The 26,431-nt window shown below is 38.0% G+C and overlaps 1 protein-coding gene across 1 annotated transcript in view; it reads left to right on the forward strand.

Moving 5' to 3' along the window:
* The first annotated feature begins 500 nt into the window (after nucleotides 1–500).
* Nucleotides 501–26,431, forward strand: part of egfra (epidermal growth factor receptor a (erythroblastic leukemia viral (v-erb-b) oncogene homolog, avian)) — a 146,520-nt gene continuing 120,589 nt past the window's right edge. The window contains exon 1 of the mRNA XM_057856652.1: nucleotides 501–774. Coding sequence (XP_057712635.1) covers nucleotides 654–774 — 121 coding nt within the window. The 5' untranslated portion in view covers nucleotides 501–653. The remainder of the gene's footprint in view (nucleotides 775–26,431) is intronic.

Here is a 26,431-nt window from a genome sequence, read left to right on the forward strand (position 1 = left end):
TTAATGTAGTGTAGGTGCTGTGGAACGAATTAATAGAATTATAATGTATTCTTATGGTGCTCGACAGGCGGCCATTTCGACTTATAAACAACGTCCTGAAACGTTCCACTGTATGAATGTATAATGTTTACTGTAATTCTTTCACTTTTATAGAGCAACAGGTGCATGTTTCTACTGCGACATGTGTAAATGTGGTGGAACACAAACGGCCATCGGGGGGTGATTGTTCCACCCATCAATAACATTTAGGCATGTACAGTTTTACAGGCTCAAGATTCCACACCTTTACCCCTAACCTTGAGTGAAGGAACTATAAAGACTATAGTTTGGTCCTGAAAAAAATATGCAACCCTGGCCCCTGACCCAAAAAGTTTTTTAGAACCCCTGTGCTAAAGTCAGCTTTTGCATTCCGCCGGTGAGTGTCCCTAATGCGCATGTGCGCGCGCGTACCTGCTGCTTGCCTGTCCCTGCCTCTTGCGACGTCATTGCTAGACGTCCTCCTCTCGCTCCCAAACTGTGTTTTAGAGGAGGAGCTGTCAAAGTTGTCGGAGAGTCTCTCTTACTAGAGAAAACAAACGGGAAGAAAGAAGTGAAGTGAGTCTTTAGTGGACGTCGGACACAGTGGAGCGACTTTTATTGCTTTTGTTCGTAGCATGCAATGGCACCTTCTCAGTAGCAGCGTTTGCGTTCGGAGAAGGACGATGGCTAGCCGCCTTCTGGAGTGGCTCACCGTCACCTCACTGCTCTGCTCGTCGCTCGTGGCTGAAAAGAAAGGTATGTGCATGTGGGAAGAAGGGAGGGACAAGCTGGGAAATCTCAGACTGAGAAAGTCAAATCTTGGTGGCGGTGGGGAAAAGTTTCACTTAGATAGTCACTGAGGATCAGTTCAGCCGGTAAAGCTGGAATCAGCGTCACAACTTCCACTTTAACGTCACTTTATTGCTGACAAAGATAGACATCCAATTAATTTAAAATGTCTCACCTTTGCGTTTAATCCATTTTGACTGAGAGAGGCTGCCAGCGAATGCCAGTCCTCCCATTCAAATGAATTGGACATTTTTTAGGTCAATGGAAGCCAATGAGTTGAACATCTGGCCGATGTAGTGCATTTCTTTAATCAAACCGCATTGTGCAATTGTGCATTGTTTTCATATGAGTATGTTTTGAAATCACTTATGCTGTTTGGCCTGATTGCAAACACAATGGACAAACAAAAATGCAACACACTCACGCTGTCACGTACAATTATATCTATTGACGCATTAAGGGCAGACACATGAAGATTTATGCTCACTTATCATTGGATTATATGTACACCTGTAAAAGGTCTAGATCAGGAAGTGTTTCAAAAGTCTCCCTTTGCTGTTTACAAAACAAACTAGGGCTGCAGCTATCGTTTACTTTAGTGGTCGATTAATCCGTCAACTAGTTAGTTTAAATAACTGAGTAATTGGATTAGGAAAATTGAATGTGTTACAGAATGAATTTCAGGAGATGTAAAACAAAGGCTTGCTAAGATTGCACTTTCAAAAAAAGCAATAAATGTGAAAACAAAAAAAGATTCCTGAGTGTTTCTAACTGTGCAAAATTGCACTTTCATTTAGAATTAAATTCAAATACAGTGGTACCTCTACATACGATCACTTCGACACACGATCTTTTCGACATCCGACGTAAAATTTGAGCCGCCATTTGTTTCTACATCCGACGAGTTGCTCGAAATACGACGACATGACAGCACTGCAAACGAACACACGGTGGATTTTCTTGTGTGAGAAATCAACACAGTTTTCAAAAAAAGTTGATACAGTTGGAGAAACAAGGAAAAAAGTGATGCTTACCTTTGAAATGAAGATGCAAGTTATAGAAAAATATGAGCTTGGGGTGCGCGTCCCTGAACTGGCTCAACAATACAGCTCCATGGTCCTCTTCCGACCACCGTTCGCCACTATTTATAAGTTAAGGTGACAATTATTATTGTGGTAACATTGCCAAGGAAATCGCCAGCTTCGTCACGTTTTTATCATTTATTTAAGAACTTATCCAACACAAAACGCCCATTGTCTTAAGCAGTTGACTGCTCTCAAGAAAACGAAAGTATTATCTCTACCGCACCGACCTATCTCACTGTGACGTCAGCTTCGCGGTGCGTTCAGGGACAGTAAAAAGTGTCCGCCATATTAGAATCCAATTCGTTACATTATTTACAGGAATAATTATTAATTATTCTTCTTATTATTATATTATTCTGACTTATTTATTTATAACTTATTTGTTTTTCTATGTTTAATTGCCATTTGTAACAGTGCCAGCAGTATTTATTAAGAATTTAGTGTATGTTTTTAGGCTTTGGAACGAATTAATGGAATTATAATGTATTCCTTTGGGAAAATCCTGCTCGACATACGACCATTTCGACTTACAAACAAGGTCCTGGAACGAATTAAATTCGTATGTAGAGGTACCACTGTACCTGAGATTAGCCGCAAAAAGTATAAAAAATAAATAATTAAATGAGGCTAAAAGTACAACAGAAGAACAACTGGCTAACTTGCATAGCAATAGTCCGCTAGCTTTAATGCTACAAAATGCTAATGATTTTTACAATAAATGAGGCTATAAGTACAACAGAGGAAAAACTGGCAAACTTGCATAGCAAAAGTCTGCTAGCTTAAATGCTAAAAAATGCTAATGATTTTTTTTACAATACTTTTAACAAATCGTTCAAACAAATATTCCCACAAAAAACGACTAAGTATACCTATAAACTAAATCACGAATGTATTTTGAAGAAAAAAAAAAACACATCGTACTGGCCTGAATATAAGACGGCCCTGATTATAAGACGACCCCCTCTTTTTCAAGACTCAAGTTTGAAAAGACTTTTTGAACACCAAATTGATTTTTATACAGAAAATAATAATACATCCGAGACAAATGATTATAATAATATATTTGAGACAAAAAGCATGTTATTTTGCCTGTTCAAATCTTAATATATGAACATTTAAATATGTAAACTAAAGTGCAATCACATTCGTAAATAAATGGCTTCTGGTTTTTGAAATGTAAATAAACCAATCTATTGTGATAAAACAACAAAATTGCAATAACTGCATTAACCATCAAAGTGAAGTCTAATTGTAACTGTAGTCTTGAAAAAAATCTGAATAAGGAAAAACATTGCAATAAAATAATGCAAACTGGTTAAACTAAAAAGAGTAGCTGAGATATGTCATGACAGAACATCGCTTCAATGATATCTGGCTCCATCTAGTGTCGTGAATGGGTATAACGTCCAGAACGCGAATATAAGACGACCCCCTCTTTTTCAGTCTAATTTCAATGCAAAGAACACCGTCTTATATTCGGGCCAATACGGTAATAGCTCAAACAAAACTTACAACCTTATTGTGGTCTTAGCAGGGAGCGGCTGGATCCAGCCATGTGAGCGGAGTTATGTAATATTGACTGTTGCCACTTGAGGGCAGGGCAGTGTATCCAGTGTATTCCATCCAAATCAATCAAACTAAATCCAAACACTTTCAAAACAAACCATTACAATGCCACTTCTAATTAAACGAATACTCGAAGCGGCAAAACAAACACTTTGTTAGAACAAGCCTTACAGTGCTATCTGTTTTTGACGAACACCTGATATTAGGGGTGTAACGGTACACAAAAATCTCGGTTCGGTACGTATCTCGGTTTTGAGGTCACGAGGTTATTTGAGGTCATTTTCGGTACAGTAAGAAAACAAAATGCAAAATATAAATGTGCTAGTTGTTTATTACACACCTTTGTGATTTCAACAATAGGAACATTAGCATATACAAACCTAGAATTCTGCTCAAAAATAGCAGGTATTTAAAGATAATCCAACAACAATTTGCCTTTCAGACTCCGCGTACTGGTCAACTTTCTTTCTGAAAGAAAGAAGAAAAAAGAAGTCCTGTGCTAAAGAGAAAAGCAATCCCAATGACAAAGATTTTAACATGTATTTTACAAATGAAATGCCTCAATGAATCATTTTTTTTTCTTCTGAACGGTTTTCAAATCTTTATTGGTGGATTTTCTCAAGTTAAAGCACCACACAGAAATTCATAAATTTAATTGTGTAAGCAGTATCTGGGTATTATTCTTATTGTTTAATTACAGGTGTTTTAGCTAATTTCAATTTATTTTATTTAAATGGGCTATTATTTATTTTATTATGTGTTTATATTTTATAAATGTGATGTAGTATTCATTTATATTTTATATTTTATGTTGTATAACTAGTCCCTATGTGAATATTAGTTCCTACTTGTTTTTTTGTGGTAGGAGGGTTTTGTATTGAACACGGGGCCGTGTTGGTTATTATTATGGCAGAGAAGATGGCAGTAAATCAACAAAGACAAGTCAACTGTGCCCCGATCTACCACTCAAGAAATCTGATGGACTCAAAAAGTGGGTTACGATTGCATATTAGTTTGAAAATCGACCGGATCCACCGTATTTTTACACGAGTGACTTCCTGTCTGGCCAAGCCTATAGCTACCGGTAGTAGTATTGACGCAGGAGGGTCGCGTTTTGCGTCAAATAATAAACTCTACCGTTCTTTTCCGTGCGTCGTGGTGAGCCACTTCTGGGACGCATCTAACACGCGGCCGCACTGCGACTGGTGTGCATTGGCTGATTGACTCTAACGCCCGCGTTTCACTGCGTTCTCGCGGCGGCCGCGTTGTCGCACCGTTGACGTTTCTGGGTTATACTGTCCTACCGTGTTGGTCCTCATTATAGTAGAGAAGACAGAGTAAATATAATCTACACAAAGAAACTGTAACCCGATCGACTCACAGCCTCGAAAAGTAAGGGTTACATTACGTCAGAAACTCATTCGGTACGCCTCCGTTCCGAACCGAGCACCACGTACTGAAACGGTTCAATACAAATACATGTACCGTTACACCCTTACCAAATATAATAAATCAAAGAATAGACTCCCTTCTTTCTCCAGGGGAGATTCTAAAATTATCTTTCTTTAGTAATCAGCAGGTTTGCTTACTAATCTTAGGTGCTCCACTTAAAAACTGGAAGCTTTCATTTAGACAACAAACAAAAAAAGCGGAATAGTTACTGATTGCTTTTACTTCTTGACACATTTAAAATACAATGGCCATGCAGTCAACAACCCATTCAAAATAAGTTTTTGGGCAGTAACCTGGTTATGCAAGGCCATGTGAACATGTTCAAAAACCTGAATATGTTCATATTCAGTTCTCAAATACCCCATTGCTCCCCCTGGGTTAACCCTTTTCTGAAGCGAATATCCAGCCGTGTAAATTGTGATTTATATTGAGATTCATTTTCAAGGAATCTTGGGGTTCATCTCAAGTCTCTTAATTGCAATGTTAATCATTCCTTAAAACATAGAAGGCGACCTGGATTCTGTTCTGCTGTATTAATAAGCGTATTAAGTGTGCTAATGCATAGTCAGCCAAATATGGCATAAATTTGGTAAGGGATGCAAGGGAGGAGAGGAGTGAAGAAACATTACATTAAAATACAGTACTGGCAAAATATTTATTTTAATTAATATTTGTTTAATATTTGAAACTCCAAATTTATTATTTTGAGGATATTCTATTTAACAATATAGCTCATGCATAATTTCCAAAAACATCACTTTTCAGACCCCCCACACCAAAAAGAACAGCATATTTTTTAAGTCATGAACGATGCATTATCAAAGCCATTTTCAACACTATAACAATATGTTAATACTCACCACAATAACTGTTAATATGTAGACAGATACCTATTTAGAACTTTGTTCTCTGTTTGATTACTAATATAATTTATAATATATGTGCTTGGTCTCTGATTAAGTAATATGACTTTCCCAAAGTTCAATTTATACTGCAGTGTGACTTATGTTGTTTTCTCTTCATTGCACATATTTTGGCTGGTGCAACTTATAGTCCGAAAATAGAGTAATGTCTATAAAGGGTTGACCGCTTATAAAATATAGTTATCAAATATGGTAATTTAATTTGATAATAAATTATTTGTTGAATTATTGTTACACCTCTTTCTTGTTTGTTTCCCCTGTACTGTAATACAGGACTCTTAAGCGTGAACCAGAATAATCCATTCCACAGAATTATTACAGTATTTTTTAAAAATTTTTTTCAAGATATTTACGTTCGCTGAGTGACTCAGTTGCCTCTGAAGGCCAGATGTCAGGAGAGAAAGTGACCAGGAGTATTACCGTACTTCCTAATGACAAGTTCCTATTAGTGTGAATCATCCGCTGCTTGTTCTGTCATTATGTGCACAGTGTGCTGTTCAAGTCCAATGTGCATGGTAGTAAAGAAGGAGCTGTGATTCTAAATAAATACAGTAAATCTGCACTTTTACCATAAACAGCAGCAATAGTTTACAGGAAAAAGCACGTACGGCTGTTGAAAATATTGACGTATCGAAGTACTGATACTGAAAGGTTGTATCCGGATTAGGGACGTCCCCGATTCGATCATGTGATGAGAAATCGGGCCGATCGCACCGTTTTTCAGAGGATAAGAATCGGGTGAAAAGTATCAGATTTTTAGTTAAGGAAGATATATATACATTTATTTATACAGTGGTACCTCGACATATGATCGCTTCAACACACGATCTTTTCGACAGATGACGTAAAATTTGACTCGCCATTTGTTTCTACATCTGACGACATGCTCGAAATACGACGACATGACACCACTGCAGACGGACGCACGGCAGATTTTCTTGGGAGAGAAACCAACACAGGTTTCAAAAATGTTGGTACAGGTGGTGAAACAAAGAAAAAGGTGACACTTACCATTGAAATGAAGATGTAAATTATAGAAAAATATGAGCGTGGGGTGCGCATCTGTGAACTGGCCCAACAATACATCTCCATGGTCTTCCTAAGACCGCCGTTCGGCACTCTTTATAGGTTAAGATAACAATTGTTATTGTGGTAACATTGCCAAAGAAATCGCCAGCTTCGTCAGGTTTTTATCATTTATTTCAGAACTTATCCAACACAAAACGCCTCCTGACCGCCAAAGTTGACGGTGTTCTCTGTCACGTCAGACACGCGTTCAGGTACAGAAAAAAATGTCCGCCACATTAGAACCCAATTCATTACACTATTACAGGAGTTATTATTATTATATTATTATTCCGATTTTTCTTTATAATTTTTTTTATCTGCTATGTTTAATTGCCATTTCTGATAGTACCAGCAGTGTTTATTAAGAATTTAGTGTACTGCGGAACGAATTAATGTGATTATAATGTTTTCTTATGGGAAAATCCTGCTCCACATACGACTATTTCGACTTACAAACAAGGTCCTGGAACGAATTAACTTCGTATGTAGAGGTACCACTGTATACACGTAGTCCCCGGGTTATAACGGACCCAACTTATGTGATTACGACTTTACAACGCCTGCGTCTCATTGTTTGTTTGTTTGTTTTTTTGTTTTTTTAAATGTTAACTTTTGTTTTGTGACAAATGGTTTTATTTTGGCGCAGGAAGCGTAGAACAGGAAGTGAGCGCATGTACAAATCCGCCCACTCACTCCTCACACGCACACACAGAGTAGCCGAGTGACAGAGGTGACAGCGTGTGCTCACATTTGTTGCTTGTGAAGCATCCAGAGGCGGCGGCTGTATATTACCCCTTTTGTACTGTTTATTGAGCCTTTTCAATTGTAGTTGAAAACTTGGAGCGAGTTTATGGGATTGTTTTTGATGCTGTTTAGAGGCTAACAGATACAGTGGGGAGAACAAGTATTTGATACACTGTCAATGGGTTTTCCCATTGACAGTGTATCAAATACTTGTTCTCCCCACTGTACATGCTAATCATTTCTTATTGCTGTATCAGCAGCTACTTGTAAACGCAAACTTGAATTGCGGTTTAAATGAAGATGAGACTGATTTAATAATTTAATTCCGTTTTCTTTTAGTTTCATTCTGCAAGTGTTCTTGTCATGAGCAGCTGAATAAAGTCAGCAAACAACAGTGACGTCTGACATCGTCATTTCGGAGCTTAGCTCACTGTCTAGCGAGGACTCAGCGCCAACGTCTTGGCGAGGACAGTACAATGACGTATGATACATGTTTTTGGATAGTTTTTGGATACATGTTTTTGGATGTATGATACATGTTTTGGATTATTTTAGTAGTCGATTAATCGATGAAATAGTTCGAATAATCGAGTAATCGGATAAGGAACATGAAAAACTAAAATACCTGAGCTGAGCTTCAAATGGTATAAAAAAAATAAACAAGGATCTACTTTATGTACAACAAAAGAACAATCGGCTAACTTACATAGCAAAAGTCCGCTAGCTTAAATGCTATAAAACGCAAACGTTTTTTTGTTTTTTTACAACACTCTTAATAAAGGGTTCAGACACATATTCCTACCAAAAAAACGCTAAATATACCATTAAAATTAATAACGAATGCATTTAAAAAAACATTAGCTCAAACAAAAACTTGGCTTATGTTGGTCTTAACATGGAGCAGCTGGATTCAACCCTTTTAAATGAGGCAGACTGGAGGGTAGTGTATCCACACAAATCAATAAAACTAAATACAAACACTTTCAAAATTAACCATTACAACGGCACTTTAATTGATTGATTTTTATTTCGAGCAAAAACAACAAGTATGGAAAAAAAATAAAATTAAACAGTAATGATGAATGTAACAAAAATAATAACAATACATACACGTGTAGCTCGAAACGGAGTGGGAAGAAGCCAAGCTCGAATACTCGAAGCAGCAAAATTTATTTCGAATCTTTTTTTCTAATCAAATACTCGAGTTAATCGATTAATCGTTGCAGCACTAATTTAAAGAGTTAATTCCGATTTGCGTGGAACTCCAGGTTACATCGCCAGCGAAGGAACGGAACTCATTCGTAAACCGGGGACTACCTGTATACATACAGTATGTACTAAAGATGTCCCGATCGATTGGGATGCCGATCGATCGGGTCCGATCACGTCATTTTCAAAGTATCGGAATCGGCAAAAAAATATCGGACATGCCTATTTTTATTATATATATTTATTTTTTTTATTTAAATCGTTTTCTAATTGTATTTAACTTATCCAAAGTAGTTTTGGCTTAAAGTAGGGCTATCAAATGTATTGCGTTAACGGCGGTAATTAATTTTTTAAATTAATCACGTTAAATAACGCATGCGCTGTATGACCCACTCACGCATTGTCGCGTTCAATCTATAAAGACGCCGTTTTACCTATAGATAGCGCTAAAAGGCAGCGTATAATGAGTAGAGAGAATTTTGACAGCCTTTGGAGCCATTTATTATGTGGCTAAAGCCTTACAATATCTCTCTCAGCAATTAAAAATAATGTGGGAGGCAATGTGGGGAAGAAAGGTAGTAGTTGATCATTTTCTTAACACCCAATGTTCTTTCCTAATGCAGAGAAGATATAATTGGTGCCCCTACGCACAGTCATGGTTGCACTTCCCATCATGCATTTGGGCAGAAGTTAAATGGCTGCAGTATCATTTACTGAAAGCTCAACAAATACACTAGATGGCAATATTTAGTCACAATATACAAAGTCACATTTATCCTTTTTCTCTTTTTTCTTTCTATCCGTGGATCCCGCTCACAGAAAGAATGTTAATAATAATGTAAATGCCATCTTGAGGATTTATTGTCATAATAAACAAATACAGTACTTATGTACTGTATGTTGGATGTATATATTCGTCCAAGTTTTATTCATTTTTTTCTTAATGCATTGCCAAAATGTATATGATCGGGAAAAATTATCGGGAATGGTTGGAATTGAATTGGGAGCAAAAAAAAAAAGCAATCGGATCGGGAAATATCGGGATCGGCAGATACTCAAACTAAAACGATCGGGATCGGATCGGGAGCAAAAAAACATGTTCGGAACAACCCTAGTATGTACTGTATATATTTTCTTAAGAGCTAAAAAGTAACAAAATTATCCAGAAATACAATGGCATTGCCGACATACACAAAAATATGTACGTTTTATACTCCGCAAAACTCCCACAAAAAGTGGAAGAGGAAGTACTGTAAACAGTACAGTTCTGTAACATTTTTAGAACTTTTGTTTTAAAAATTCAATATTGGCAGACTCAGAATCAGGTGACTCCGACTCGGTTGTAAAAATATGCGATCGGGACATCCCTAACCCGGAATTGATTGCAAAAGTATCAATACTCATTTATTTGTTTTATGCAGCGGTCACCAGATGTTTGTTGTCATGAGGTAAATTTAAATTGTGCGTTACGCTTAAAGGTAATAGAGGATTTTTTTTACATTTTCCTTCTTAACTCATTGTCTGACATTGACTGTGCTAGATGTCCAGTTCGTTTAAACTGGTAGAGCTGGCACCCAATGAAAATTTGTCCAGTTCAAATGGTTTGGATGTCTTCTAAGTGACAAACACGTTTCAATTCACTACTAAAGGATGATTGGATGCCATAATTGGACGTCTAACATCATCATCAAAGGCACTGAAAGTATAAATTAAATAAAAAAACATTTAATTTTGCGTTATTAAGTATTTTTTCTATTCTTATCTGGAGTTGATCATTTCAGTGTCGCGACAGCAGTTCAGTCGGTCCTAATTTCAATTTGTAAATAGACGCTAATTCCTGGTTGAGGTCGATCTTTAGCACCAAGCAGATGGTTTAATATGCTTTGTTAAATTTTCCCCAAAAGACGTTATTGTAACAAGATGTCTGATGGAAACTTTTCTGGCATCCAAGTTACTGTAAGTCGTCAGCTAAACTAGAAGGAAGACTGTGGAAACAGTTCCACTTCTTCCCAGTGCTTAAAGGTTGGTTAGTAATGGCTTTTTTTGCATGAGTTTGCTGTGGAGGAAGTCGAGAACCATGCTCTCTGTTCCTTCTCATGAATGTATGCCCATTCATATGAACTGCCTTATTTGCGGTACGCCTGTCAGTGACCCGCAGCTTCACCACGAGTTATAACTGTGGTGGTTATTTTTTCAGATGACACGTGAGGCTGGGCTAGGAAGTCACGACTATAAAATCTCGTCTTTTATGGTCTCTCAAAAGTACAGGCATGAGGTGAACCTGCTGTGAAAGTCTGACCGAGCGGTCGGTCAGATAATCTGTCAAAGATAAAACTAATCTGACGGCCGTGTTACTGGCTAAAGCCTTAATCCCTAAAATCCAGGTTTCCCTGGCAGAGGATAAAAAAACTCATTTTATCGATATGTTTGTCATTGTTTTTGGAATTACTGTCCTTCTGAAAATATGACTGGCTGTGGGTGCTTTTATTTAATCAATTGAAGATAGGACTTGTTTCATAGTTTGATGTTTGTAACAGAATTTTAGCATTCGTGTGGGTGTCTAAATGTTTTCCAAATAGTTGACGTATTGGAGATGGATGATTAAGATGAAAGTAGATGCTAAGCACTGTCTAAATGTAATTTGAGCATAAACGTCTCATGGCAAAAGTTCAACCTGCAGCCAGCTCAGTGCAGTGATGCTTCCACCCCAATAACTTTTTTTTTTTTTTTCATCAAATCTCTCTATGATGAAAAAGCAGGCCTTTGCTTATCATTAAAGCACTCTCTCTGGGATAAAGATTGATTTCCTTCGTGAAATAAAGGTTGCGATCCCGTGAAATTTGAGAAGCTGCCGTCTGCGGTGCGCCAGTGCTGTTCTCATGATGAACTTGCCAGACGCCCATATGTTACAGACGTTGAAAATGTGTTTTTTGCTTGGAGCCAATGGGAACAGGTCGATTATTTCTCTCTGCTTCTAAAACTTTAGGTTCAGAAATGTTAAAGAGCCTCAAGTTGTAGTGAAGGATTCTGGTGTCACTCAGGGACAATAGTGGCTTTGTCCTTAGCAGCTTTGGTTACTTTTCATAGCATATTTGAGACCTGTTTTCTGCATCGAACATACTCATCTACAGTATGTACTATCTCACCAAAAGAGAAGAGTGAAGCTTTTCAAGTTTTCATCTTTATGCAGATTAATGTATTTTTTTTTTTAGAAGCATTGGAAACAAGTGTAAAGTTTAAAATGAGTGAAACCGATAGAAAAACAGACTGGATGGAACAAAACAAATAATGTTGAATAAAAGCATGTGCCGGTATGAATGAGATTGTGACGGAGTGATAACCTTAAGCAAAAATATCACAGTTTCACGATAGCAACGTATTGCAATTACAGCTCCAATTTTTTACTTTGAGATATCTGGGTTTTAAAAATAAACTTTTTTTCATTGAACAGGATTTTTATTTTTCAAAACATATTAGCACATTGGAACATAAGTAGGAGTGGGAACCTCTTGGTACCTCACGATACGATACGATTTGCGATACAAAGCTCACGATAACGATCTGACGATATGGCGATACAACGATTATCGATACATTGGCCAGGAAATCATTCTAGGATATTCTTCAAACAATTAATAAACAGAAAAACAAGCTTTTGCTGTGAATTGGAATGAGTTTATCAGTTCATTCGCTGCCACCCTCCCAGTTCAAATGGATTGGACATCTATGACCGTCAATGGGAGCCAATGCCAGGAAATGAGGTAATTTTGGGCCATTTAAGGTCATTTACCTGTTGATTTTCAGTTTCTGTTGATTTGGGGGTCTTTTATGGGCCTCTTCCTGTTTATTTTGAGTTACAGAACAGGAAATGACCTGGGAATCATCCAAAAGAATAGGCAGTTACTCAAACTCAACAAAAAAAATGACCTGTAAATGCCCTAAAATGAACAGCAAGTGACCTGTAAATGCCCTGAAAATCGGACAGAATGACTGTGAATGCTTTGGTTTCGAATGAACGAATGTTCCCAGCCTAAATGGATTGGGCGTCGAGCACCGTCAATCCAGCCATCAAGTTAACTGAGACACTATTATGGTGGAAGATTTTGGTAGCAACTTGTTGGTTCATTTTTGTATCTTTTTTTTTAGACATTAACACCTTTTCAAAACGATATCTCGATTCTTGGCAGGAGCACATCGATAACCTTTTGGAATACAAAGTATCATGGTATATCACCATTTCGATTATTTTGTCACACCCCTAAACATAAGTGTAATGTAAAGTTAAAATAATTTAAAAAAATATATATGTATGTATTTGTAAGAACTCAAATATTCTAAATAACATTAAAATAAATGCAGTCCTTAAGGTGAGCCTAAACCCACCGCCACAGCTCAACATTATTACCATCAGAACAAAAATATCTTCCATAAAAAGCACGTCTGTATGACTCGTATCATGTTTACATTATGCACACACTCTCTTTCTCAACACAGACAGTTGCCAGAGAGAAAAAAACGCCACGTTTTACCACTGCCAGACACACTAAACACGCTGGAGTTGACGTAGTCGTAGCTGGTGGGAAACGTTCATGACATTGTTTACTAACCTTTCATTTTTTATACATGCGAAATCATATTGGAGGTATTGCTGCCTCTGCAGCCAAAGTTAGCAGTCTGGGCATCCTAATTAGCCACTTTATCTGCCTTACGATATAGTATGTTTCACCACCGCTGGATACACTAAACACGCTGGAGTTAACTCTGGTAGCTGGTGGGAAAGGTTTATGACAGTGTTTACGAACCTATAATTTTGTATAAAGTATACATAATCACATATGTATGAAATCATATTGGAGGTATTGCCCCCTCTGGCAGCCACCCTCCACAAACATGCTTTACATGTCTGTTGGCCCTCCTCTAAGCCGCGGCCGTCTGTAGCCGAAGTATTCCCAAACCGGCGATTTCATTTTCTTCGATAGGGGAAAAAGTTCAGGAGTTTCACCTCCTCCAGCCAGCGTGTAGCACAGCTGACTCACTGACACTGAGCAACTATGGAACTAGAACAGTCTCTTAATGAACACACACACATTTTCGAAGTACACACACATCTGACATGAAACACACACGCATTTTGGGATTTATAACGACAACTGACACAAAATACACACTAATCAAATGTTTGAATTGTCTTGCACACAATTAAACACGCTTTTAGTTTGAAATCCGAACTCACAAATGTGTGGATATTTTTGAGACTCATTTCACGCAACCGAGAAACCCACGTGCATTCACCCTTGTGTGTGTTTGTTAGATGTTTATAAAACCCAAAATGTGTGTTTCATGTCAGATGTGTTTATAAATCCTACTATGTGTGTGTGTTTCGTGTCAGATGTGTGTTTGAGCATCTAAAATGTGTGTGTGTTCAATATGAGATTGTTTTAGTTCCAAAGGAGTCGACTGACCCCTGCCTATATAAAGCTCTAATTAACCCCAAATATGCTAAAGATGTTCTAGTAGGCTTCTTCTGGCTGTTTTGTGCCAACACAAACTGTTTTTTTTCCTGGAATGGTAACATAGTAATTCCCTCCACCTTGACTAGGGTTCCAGTAAATGTGAAGAAAAACAGGCCTAAAAGATGATTCTGCCACCACCAAAGTTTGGTTGGTGTCAAACCTAACTTTTGGAATTAGGGTTAAAAAGTTGATCTTTGGTTTCATCAGACCATGATGTATTTTCCCATATTTGGGAGATTTTCAGCGTTGTTTTTGTTTTTTTTTCTCCTTAAGTGTTCTGTTTTGCTACCCTACCCCATGTACCCTTCATTTAAAGGTATATTTTTTTGTTAGATACAGTGATCCCTTGATTTTCGCGGTTAATAGGGACCAGAGCCAGCCGTGATAAATGAAAAAACGCACTCCCAAAAAAAGATGTTTTTTTTTTGTTTGTTTTCTTTTGTGTTCAATGTATTCATTCTGATGTAGCATTGGAAAGAGATACATATAAGACATGTTTTTTTCACTTGTATTCCCAAAGTATAATTAACTCATTCACTCCCAGCCATTTTCACCGGAGCAAGGCCCTTCGCTCCCGGCGGTTTTACTGGATTTTGACTGATTTTTTCCAACGCCCACAAAAAATTCTGTTCTATTGCTATATAAACATGGAACCCACCAAAAGAAAGATTAGACTCTCTTCTTTCAGCAGGAAAAAAAGTTGGTTCATATCTTTTTCCATTCTTTAGAAATCATTAGAAAATAGCTTAGTTTGAGCAATTTTCCAATTTCTATGGAAAAAAAACAGAGAAATTGAGTTTTTTTGTGAAAGCATACATTTCAAACTTCACTCTTCAACTTCATTTCAAACATAACCTTGACTTTAACACAGCTATTTTTTGCTTTAGTTAGATCCCAAACATCTGAATAATGTTTTCCATTTAAAAAATAACATAAACAACAAGGCAAATAGAGCTTTTGATTGCAAAGTAACAATTTATTTACACATAACTAACTGAGATGACGCTGTTGTGGCTGCGACAGCAGGGTTAACTTTCCCCACATCGCTGCCTGTCTCATAAAGATGGATTTTTTTGAGTCTCAACGGGGTCTGCTTGGCGAGCAGCACGAACTCAACGACATCGTCCGCTGCACTGATGGTCCCGGTCGTTCTGCTCGGTCGTCCAGCGCTTGGCATACCGGGCGTCCTCGCGGTTGTTCTGCTCGGTCGTCGGCCGCCTGGCATCCTTCCGCTGGCGCCCCGGCCGTTCTGCCCGACCGTTGGTTGCCGTTGAATCGGGTTGCGGGTCTTACCAAATGCGCTGCTGCCCTCCAGTGGCCAGTTTTATTGCTTTAAAATGGATTTTCAGCTTTTTGCTTTGGAGCTCAGTTGAATCAGAACCCAGAGATGTCTCTATGAAAACGTAAAAGATGTATAAATATGTCGTTGGGACACTGAAACAATTAAAAATAGAATGCATTTATATGTTTTTGGGAGCAAATGAGTTAAAAGAATAAATTTTTAATGTTTTCTAAGCACTTCAAATGTAATAATTATGATAAGTTGATGTTATGATCAGTTTTTAAACAAGAATAAAGTAAAAAAAAATCTTGTCTTTATTAAATGCTTACTTGAGTCCACGCAAATCCGCTCAAGCTGCTCACTTACACTGAGTTGCCACAGCAACTGTTTAACAAGTTGAACGACGCATGCGGTGCTTTGAAGCTTCGGCTTCCAAGCATTATCTGTGGCAAGATTAGACATTAAACGTACGTCAATCATCGTTAACTTTAATAAGCAACTCCAGTGCACTGCCTGACCAACAAAGAGCAGCAGGAGGGAGAGTGAGACTACGTGATCGGCTCGGGATGGCTCATCTGTATTTATTCATTCATTGTTTTTTAATATCCGCAATGGATTGAGGGCGCGAAGTTTGAAGCGCAAAGTAGCGAGTGATCACTGTATACTAATCAAATCTGCTTGGCTGATTTCCTACAACTGCTTCAATGTTGCAGTTGGCCTCTTGACAGCCTTCCTGACCAGTTAATTTTTCATTTTTTCATCAAGTGATCTTCATTCTAGAAAGTCAATGTTCACTTGCTGCTGTTGACTCATTTTCTGTGTTAGATTTTTTCCATACTCTTTTCCAGATTCATATCAATTAGACCGGGTGTGCTCTTTTAAACTTGTTATTTTTTTATCCACTCATTATTTTGCCCTGATGGGAAAAGTGAGCCTCTTATTTGAAGGAGATCTATTTGTCTTGATTAATTGGGCCACTTGAGGCCATTTGAGGGACAGCCACTATTTGCGGAAACCCAGCAAGTAGATAGCAAAGTTCCATTTGCATAGATAAAACACTTCCACTCTGTTACGGTTGACCATATCAGCTTGCCTTGCAGTCCAAACACACCCCAAAGACACCAGCACTCTAGTTTGTGTATACATGGAGTAAGACTTAGTTACTCATTGAACAGATTTTCTGTCTTTTGTTTGTAAGTGGTAGCAACAAAGCCACCTGCTCTGCTTTACGGCCTTTCCATGATTCCCAGCGGAAAGCAAGGGATTAAAAGTGGAAAAAAGTTATCTTCCTTTCTCATCAGGTGGAGTGTGGTGCTGAAAACAGTAGAGTAAGGCCTGTTCTCATTGCTTCTCACAACATTTCTTTATGGTTGGTTTGAACTGAGTTGGATTTAATATCTTTCATTTTGAGACTTTGGACTTGAAGGGGTTTAACCTTAACTTTAGAATGACAGATTGTTTTCATTGTTATATTAAAAATAACACACTTTGGTTTATTTTTGTCCCCTCTGTTACTTAGTGTGGAGCAGCTATAAAACGGCAAACTCCATTTTAAGCTCTTTTTGAAGAATTTGAATGTCATCTCTGTAAAGGGTTGATTTGTCTAATTGTGAATTGCGGCAATTTCCCAATATTGGTGGCCACAGGGCCGACCTGGGGGAACTAGCTAGGTAGGTGTCGCTAGGAGCCCCCCTAAATTATAATAAAATGAACCAAATAATGATATGAACCACAGTGAAGCTTTGGAAAGCTTCATTTTTTCATGAAGCTTCATTTGGCCATCACTGCTCATTGTAATCTTTCACTTTCATTGGAAGAGACAGACAACCTCTGCTGTCACCTGCTCTCAACATTGTTATCGTTCAGCATATTGCCACTCAGGCCTCATGCCTCCAAGCATGCAATGCAGCTCTGTAAATAATGTGATAATTTTAGTTTGAATGACCTTTGATTTAGCCACATGCCATTAATTGTCATTATTCGTAAAGTGGATCTGCTTACATACTGTAAGTGCAAACTTTTTCTCCCTGTCTCGTGAGTGTTCCAAATAGCAAGCGGCTAATCTGATCCTGGTCAGAAACTGCTATTATTTTTTTTTATATGTAGCATATTGAAAAGTACAGTCCCTAACAAGTCTTGTTGCTTATCCAATTTGTAGAAACAATTGCTAATAACCTGACTTTTAATTATTCAATTCAAACTTCACCAAACTTCACTGTTTTGTGGCAAAAGGTGGATTTTTCAGATGAATCTTCCATTGAATTGCACCACAGTCGCCTGAAATATTGCAGGAGACCTACTGGAGCCTGCGTTGATCCGAGATTCACTCCGAAAACAGTGAAGTTTGGTGGTGGCAAAATCATGGTCTGGGGTTACATCCCGTATAGGGGTGTGCGAGAGATCTGCAGGGTGGAAGGCAACATAAATAGTCTGAAATATCAACAAATCTTAGCTGCCTCTTACATTCCTAACCATAAAAAGGGACAAATTCTGCAGCAGGATGGTGCTCCATCGCATACTTCAATCTCTACCTCAAAGTTCCTCAAGGCAAAGAAGATCAAGATCCTCCAGGACTGGCCAGCCCAGTCATCAGACATAAACATCCTTGAGCATGTCTGGGGTAGGATGAAAGACGAAGCATGGAAGACAAAACCCAAGAATGTTGATGAACTCTGGGAGGCATGCAAGACTGCTTTCTTTGATGTTCCTGATGACTTCATCAATAAATTGTATGAATCCTTGCCGAACCGCATGGATGCAGTCCTTCAAGCTCATGGAAGTCATACAGAACCACGACTTCATTCGCTTGTGTTATGTAACATATTTTTGTATTTGAAGTACATTTTTGTTCAATTTTCACACTACTTTCTGTAGGCGACAAAACTTTCGTCTTGCCAAAATTTGACCTTTATGTCTTCATTAAATGATAAATCTTTTTTCAGTGAAACAAATATATTTATGTACATTCAATATCATTTGGGAGGGTCTTAGCTTTCATATGAGCCATTTCTGAAACCAATTGAATAATTAAAAATCAGGTTATTAGCAATTGTTTCTACAAAATGGATAAGCGACAAGACTTTTGTCAGGGACTGCATTTGATATGTTAGAAAATGTCAGGGAAGCGTAGCATGAGGATTTTCCCCCAAAAGCCATTAGGCACCCCTTCCATTAAATGGTGCTCTAGGCAACAGCCTAGCTCTTGCCTATCCACAGGGATGTAACAGGGATGTAACAGATGAAACAGAAGTTTGAAGAATATTTTTATCCTTTTAGTTATTCTCATGATTTATTATAATCTGCCAATGGTTGGTGTCTCTAGTTCTCATTAGTCTCAATGTTTAAAATAGGCAAGAGATGGAAGACTAAGGTCCAGCTTGAGTCCACAATGGCTATTTGTGGTCCACTATTAGTGTGACCATTTCCCTTTTAGCTTAATCTACGATACCATCTCTTTACTACTGCTGGTCCTGAATAGGAATCTCCTACAGCGAGAGGAACAATGGGTCACCTAACATCTCAGAAGCCTGAAGCCGCTGAGCTTTGAAACATCACGCCTCTTCCTGTGTGGTCCACAGGTTTGTAAAAGAAGTGGTCTCACAAATAGTTTGATTGTTGTAACTAATCCAAAATTTGTACTCAAATAGCCATGTTGTCCATTGTGTTTCTAGATGCAAATTTCATTTTATACAGACTTCCGTTAGAGTTGTCCGATATGATCGGATAACCGATGATATTGGCCTATAAAAGCATTTTAAAATGATATTGGATAATATCGACATCGGTTTTTCGTGATCAGTTCTGGACCAAAATGCAAATGGCAGTGCTGTCATGTCCACTTATTGCTTACTGCCTTGTGTTTCTAGGTTTTCGTTGCCCTCTGCTGGAGCTTAGGTGTACTTAGTTTTGATAAGTTCCAGCCTTTTCTGCTGACGTAATCATATGTCGACGCGAGCTCATTGCGAATAGAGAAAGCTAAATGAACGCGCTAACATCTGCAGCCAGTGTACCATAGCAGTTCTTGCCATCTCTCCACGTCGTTTGTGCTTTATACAAGCATGGCTTCTATTTTTCCTTTGTTTTGGAATCCTGAGCGATTGTGTAGTTTATTTGAGACGTGTGCATTGAATTTTGTTTGCATTTGTGGTAAAATGTGGTTACATTCTACCATTTTCTGTCCAAATTGACAAGTGCTGTATACTTTGCTTTATTTTTTGACTTTATTTCATATTATTGACACAATGTTTTGTTATTTTCAGTTTTACAAAAAAGTGTCATTGTTCTTGTCAAGAGAAAGATGACCACAGTAAGGCCAATTCAACTTTACTTGGGCGACTGACTCTTTAGATCCTGATTTGTTCGCTATCTGCCGATTTGTGTAGCCACACACACACATTGCGGGCAGAATAAGTGCCTTATTGGCACTTGCACATGGTCCCAAAAACAAAAAATGTTTGCACTATTTTGATTTCTACAATACATATAGTGGTGTAATATAAGCACTTTTTTTCCCCATAACTTCAGTTGAGGTTTTTCTCTTATTTTTCACAGAATGTTTATTTGGAAAACCTTGAAGTTGTTACATTTATCATTATTAAAGCATCTAGAGGCATTACAATACAATTAACCATAGTATGTTAAGTCCACTACCGCATATATCTGTATCAGTTTGATATTGTTACTGGATTTTTGGAGTTAGACAATTATCGGGATTATCAGACAACTGTAAGGTTGGCAGTAAATCAAATTTTTAGAGCGTCTTGTGTAAATGGGACAGGTTCAGCCTGGTTTGACTTAGCAACAAGTGAGTATTTAACCGCAGTGAGGGTGGATCTGTTAACATAAAAGTGCTGTCTCATTTACGTACTTAATGCTTTGCCTGACCAGGCCTGTCTCAGGTTAAAATTGAGAGACAGAGATTGGGGTGAGAAGAGTTTTTCTCACCCAATTATTTGTTTTGTCCTTACTTGTTATTTTGTTAGGGTGTGGTGAGAAATCAGTCATGATGTGCTTGTTTTCTGTTATGTTGAAGTATCTTGTGTTAATTCTATAGACCTTATGGGTGCATGCTTTAGGATTTGAGATTGAGGTATTTAAGAAAATTTGACTTTGTGCCCTGAACACATATCTCCGTCTCTACGGTGCCTATATGAAAGAAAAATAATAAGTAAATTACTTTACAGTAGGCTTAATTTACATGACATTCCCAAGGACCAGCACATGATGTGACTATCAAGGCTGAGCAAATATGTGGTTGTTGGTAGAGATCGACCAATGTGTTTTTCAGAATAGACACTGATTATTAGTAGTTAGAAGGGACGATAACCGATTTTTGGAGCCAATCACACAAATAAATAAAAAAAATAGCTCCAAGAATGCTTGAATTTCTTAGACTTTTAAACAACAATACTTAGAAAAGAGCTTGTCTTTATTAAATGCTTCACTGCTAAGAACAGTCGTGCGCACACACACACACACACGCACGCACGCACGCACACACACACACACACACACAACGAGTTGCCACAGCACACTAATATTTAACAAGCTAAACGATGATTGACACGTTCGGCCTCTTTGAAGGTAGAGCTGCCAAGCTTCTCTGGCAAGATCAAAGCTTCAACGCCATCAATCAAGCAAGACTCGTAGTGCACTGCTGACCAAGAAAAGCAGTCTGAGCAATAGTAAGGCTGTGTGAGCATGAAGCAGAAAAAAAAAAAAAATTTAAAAACCCGATCCTTTTCACCCAATTCCAATCCTCCGAAAAATGGCACGATCCCTTATCCCTATCCCTAGTTTTAAATGGACTTGTTCCGTATGAATCGGTCGTATTTAAAAAAAAAAAAAAAAAAAAAAAAAGGCCGATACAGATATACGTCAAATTTCAAAATATTGGCTGGCCGATATATCAGTCTGTCTCTAGTTGTTGGTGTGTTCCTAAACAGCAAAAGAAATGTGCTGACATGCAGAATAATAGTCACAGTTCTCCCGTTTCTCATTTCCTTTACCTCATGTCACTTTTTCTAAGAAGGCCTGCGATTGACAATTTGAAGTGTCAAAGCATCGATTCTCAACTAAAACTTGTCTTTTTGGTCTGGCTTCCAAACACGGCTTTTAAATGTGTTTTCAATTGCCAAAAAAAGACTTCAAATTCCTTCAGTATACAGACAAAACGCGTCCCTGCAGAGCCGCCACCCTGCTCCAAGACTGAGACAAAAGGTTTATTCAGGACTTTGTTGTCTTTTTGACACAGACTTATCAGTCTTCTGCGTGACCTTAACTTGCCATGTAGACATGACTTTATAACCCTGTGTCAACAATGAAGACAAAGGCATCCCAGTTTATTCAACAGCCTTCATCTGACAAAAGGTACTTCTTTGGAACGTCATCCTACTGACACTGCATGTCAATGAAGATGCATTGTATACACACAGCAAATGCTCCGAGATGTGAAAATTCTGAATTTGCCAATTATTTGGGTAAAAATCCCACCCTAAAGCGTTACGTTTACTATTATGAATGCAAAAAAAAAAAAAAAGTTTTTCTTTAAATTTGATTTTATATGCTTGTATGGCAGTTAAGAATTATCATCTCTCTTTGTACTAGGGGAGAAACCTCACAATTATCAATACTTGGGTAAGGAAATAATTGTGTTTTTTTTTTTTTTTTTTTAATTGTACAATTAACATACAAAAAAAATGAGCTCTTTTCAACCTTGCTGTGAATTGAATTGAGTTTATCACTCATAGACGTCCAATTAATTTGAACTTGGGGGTGGCAGCGATTTAACGAATGCCATCCCTCCCACTTCAAAAGGATTGGACGTCCATGGTAGTCAATGACAACCAATGAGTTTAATTTTGACGCCATTTCAGGTCATTTGCTCTTGATTTTCAGTAACGTCCTGTTGATTTTGGGGCATTTTTGGGTCGCTTCCTGTTGATTTTGGGTTACAAAACAGGAAGTGACCTGGGAATCTCCCCAAAAGAATAGGCATGGATTCAAACTCAACAGGAAGTGACCTGTAAATACCCTAAAATGAACAAAAAGTGATGCCCCGAAAATGGGAACGATCTGGCTGCAAATGTTTTGGTTTGAATAAACGAACGTTCGTTCGCTCCTCCCAGTCTAAATGGATTGGGTGTCTAGCGCCGTCAATGGCAGCCATTGAGTTAACAGAGACACTATTTCAGTAGAAGAGTTTTGTAGCAACTTTTTTTTTCGTTTTTATACAGTGACACATTTCATAGACTTCACGATCAGTTGACGAGACACGGGGCTTGGCGCCGATCCGTAGGGGGCCTATTTTCAAAAACTTCAAATTCAAATATTTTCAAAACCAAAGCCGCTAGCGACCTAAAACTAAAACAGGCACCTACCTCCCTCAGGCATCTATGAGTCTCCATGAACAGTGACATCAAAGAATTTCAAAGTCTTTCCCTAATAAAATCCCGATTATTTTTTCACAATTATAACAAAATATAAAATGGCTGTAAGATTCTTAAATTTTACGGTGGATGCACAAAAATCACCAAATACAGAGATAGTCTCCTATATATTCAGGATCAATAGCAATATTTAACATATATATGTTTTTGCCCAAAATAGCAACTTTTGTTATTTCTTTTTTATTTAGAGCAACTTTTCAACAGCTAATAAATCCCTCAATTTTCACATCAGAAACTTCATACTTGAGCATGCATAATAATCCTAATTTTACTCAACAAAAGCAAATTTGGAATTTTAACTTATTTAGGTTGAATTCTGATGTTACTAGTGCCTCAGCACGGAGGCACATCTTGCCGGCTATCTGGCCCTCGTCGTTTTTAGATTGAAATGTTACATAAAATTAAACACGTAAAATGCGATTTTTTTTTTTTTGTATGGACGCAGAAATGTCAAAAACACTACTTTTTTTTTTTTTTTTTTGCAAAAAAAACGGGCAGTTGGCCGAAAATTACCTGATCATTTGAATGTAAAGTTACGCTACCGTGTATGGATACAACATGGCTGCCATCACAAAACTAAGAGCTTTTTAAGTTGAAAATTCTTGTAAATAAATGTGTACCTCCCGGAATAGTCTAGATTCTTGGTTATCTTTCGTTTTACGTAAATATTTCGAGTGTAAATTACGCTACTGTGGAAATCCAACGTGGCGGCCATCACAAAACAAAAAGCTTTTTAAAAAATTCTTGTAAATAAATGCATACATCCTGGAATTTCTATAAATATGAACATAGAACGGTCTTGATTCTTGGTTTAAAGCAAAAAAAACAAAAACAAAAAAAAAAACAGGCAGTTATCATTAATTTTACGTGAATATTTCGAGCTGACGTTACACTGATTTTTTTCCATGCATTTTTTTTTTGCAACGTTTCACAGCATGGGGCTTTTTTATAATAAATCCTTGATCAAATCATTCTTGTTACACTCCTGCCTGCTTGTATGCAGTAAAACCTTCGTCCTTTTCCCACCTAAATTCGGCATTTGAATGCAGGTCCAGTGCTTTGCCTGGGTTGGCCCCCAATGGGAAGGCGTGGTGCATAAGCAGATCTACTATTCAGGCGAAGTAGGCGATCGCCTTAGGCCCCCAACCTGTAGGGGGTCCCCAACCAGCTGCCCTTGCCCCAACGAGCAAGGGCTTGGGCCACCCGAGCTAGCAGCACCCCCAACTATTCGTCATGTATAATTATGTCAGCATACCAAACAAACAAATAACAAAACAAAAAAGAACGCCATTTGAATGCTGTGTTTATATTATCTCTCCCCCACACACGCGCACTACAATGGACTGTTCCACGACGACGGACTGAGTATCAGTCACTTAGCTTCATTTAGCGCCGTTTAGCGTCGCTTAGCTCCGTTTAGCATCGCTTAGCTCGGCTTAGCTGTTCGTTACCTGCACTTAGCTCTCCCGCGTTTTTCACGCCACTAAGCTCGCTATTTTTACAGCTCACTTGCTACTTTGCACGTCGGCAATCGTTTATTTAGAACACATGAGCGAATGTGCTCTCCATGAGAGCCAAAGTGCAATGAGGGAGAAGTTGAGAGCAGGCCGCTAATGCCTCTTTTAACTTTCTTCTTCTTCTTCACACCGAACATAAAATACACGACAGCACACCCTGTGGCGAAACAATGCAGTACAGTTCGATTCAGTCGTACAATAAAACTCAACAGCTGGTTAACAGCATTTGCTAACGAAAAAAAAATTAAATCTATTTGTGACACCACAAGCAATGATGAAGAATCTTTTTTTACGGAGTGTAAAGTTTTCGGTTAGCGGTTTAGCGAACCTACCTCCGGTGAACATTTAAAAATAAAAGCACGTCATGTTCGTCATATAAATAACGATTTCTGGAGTTAATCCCACATACTTCAGAATTAATACAATTAATATGTTGCGTAAATACTACAAAATACAGATTCTACACTAAGAATAGCTTTAAAATGACACTCTTTATGACAAATATGATTGGCAATGAATAATTATAATTATTATACTACTATTATACATAGTAGTATACTCAGGGGTGCACATAAGTGGTCCGCATGCGCGCATGCGTACTGGATGTAGACAAACGCGCTGGCCCTCAGCGGCTTTCATACGCTTTTGCGTACCGATGGCTGACCACTGTATTTGCGGCGGACACGAGAAAATAACTTCTCAAAATGTCGAAGAGGCAGGCCACACTGAGTAATTACTTCCGTGTTCCCCCACCCCCGTCAAAAGACAGACAGACGACAGAGACGTCACCGGAGCTACCGAAAAAAAGGACTTTTGCTGAAAAGTGGCTACAGGAGGTACCATGGCTAGAAGCAAATGATGCTCGCACGGAAATGCGGTACAAAACGTGCCGTGAGAATCCCAATGTCGCCGATAAGAGCAGCGCATTTTATGTAGGGTCAAAGAATTTCAGCCATCCAAACTTTGAAAAGCACGAAAAAAACAGAGCATGTGGCAATTAAGCAAACTATCGATGTCAGACATGACCCCACTCGCCCTATGGACAAGTCGCGGAATAAAGGTAATGAACAGCGACATGCACTGACAAACGTGTTTTTGCTCGCATTTTACAAAGCTAAACATGCACGTTCAATGAGGTCTTATGAGGAGGACATCCCACTTTTAAAAAGGCTTGGAGTTAATGTGGGAGCCGCATAATGCCCTTTATTTTGAATTGGTGCCTTTATGTTTATTTCTTTACATTTCACTTCAAAATAATGGCAATTTTGTTGTGCCAGTTGATGTTAATCAAGCATTAATTGTTAATATAATTAATTAAAGTTAATTGGTTCTAAGTAAAGCTTGTCATAAATTTATCGCATCAGGCGGGTCGGCTCTCAAGCTCAGTGAGGACCAAGTCACATCTCCAGGTCCTCCTCTGAGAACCTGGGCGAAAAAATTATGTGCACCCCTGAGTATACTATAATAATAATGCTAATTTTTTTTTTTAAGAATTGTTTTGAATAATGTTGAAAAGGCAAAGTCAGAGTTCTGAATCTGTTCACTTTCCATTCTTTTGCATTATTAAATGCTGTCAGCATTTAACGTAACCTCATTGTTTATTTGTGATTAATTATTGTTATTTACATTATCATTTGTACTTTAATAAAGAATTTAAGTGTTCCAAAATGGTTTTGTGAATTAATAAGCATCAACAAAAATTTAATTGCTAAATTACTAAAAAAAAAAAAAAAAAAAAAAAAGAGAAAATTATTAGATTAGTCGACTAATCGTAAAAATAGTCAGCTGACTAATAAGGAGAAAATTTGTCGTTTAGG

The sequence above is a fragment of the Corythoichthys intestinalis genome, chromosome 14 (genome assembly GCF_030265065.1).
Source record: "Corythoichthys intestinalis isolate RoL2023-P3 chromosome 14, ASM3026506v1, whole genome shotgun sequence".
In the NCBI taxonomy this organism is placed as follows: Eukaryota; Metazoa; Chordata; class Actinopteri; order Syngnathiformes; family Syngnathidae; genus Corythoichthys; species Corythoichthys intestinalis.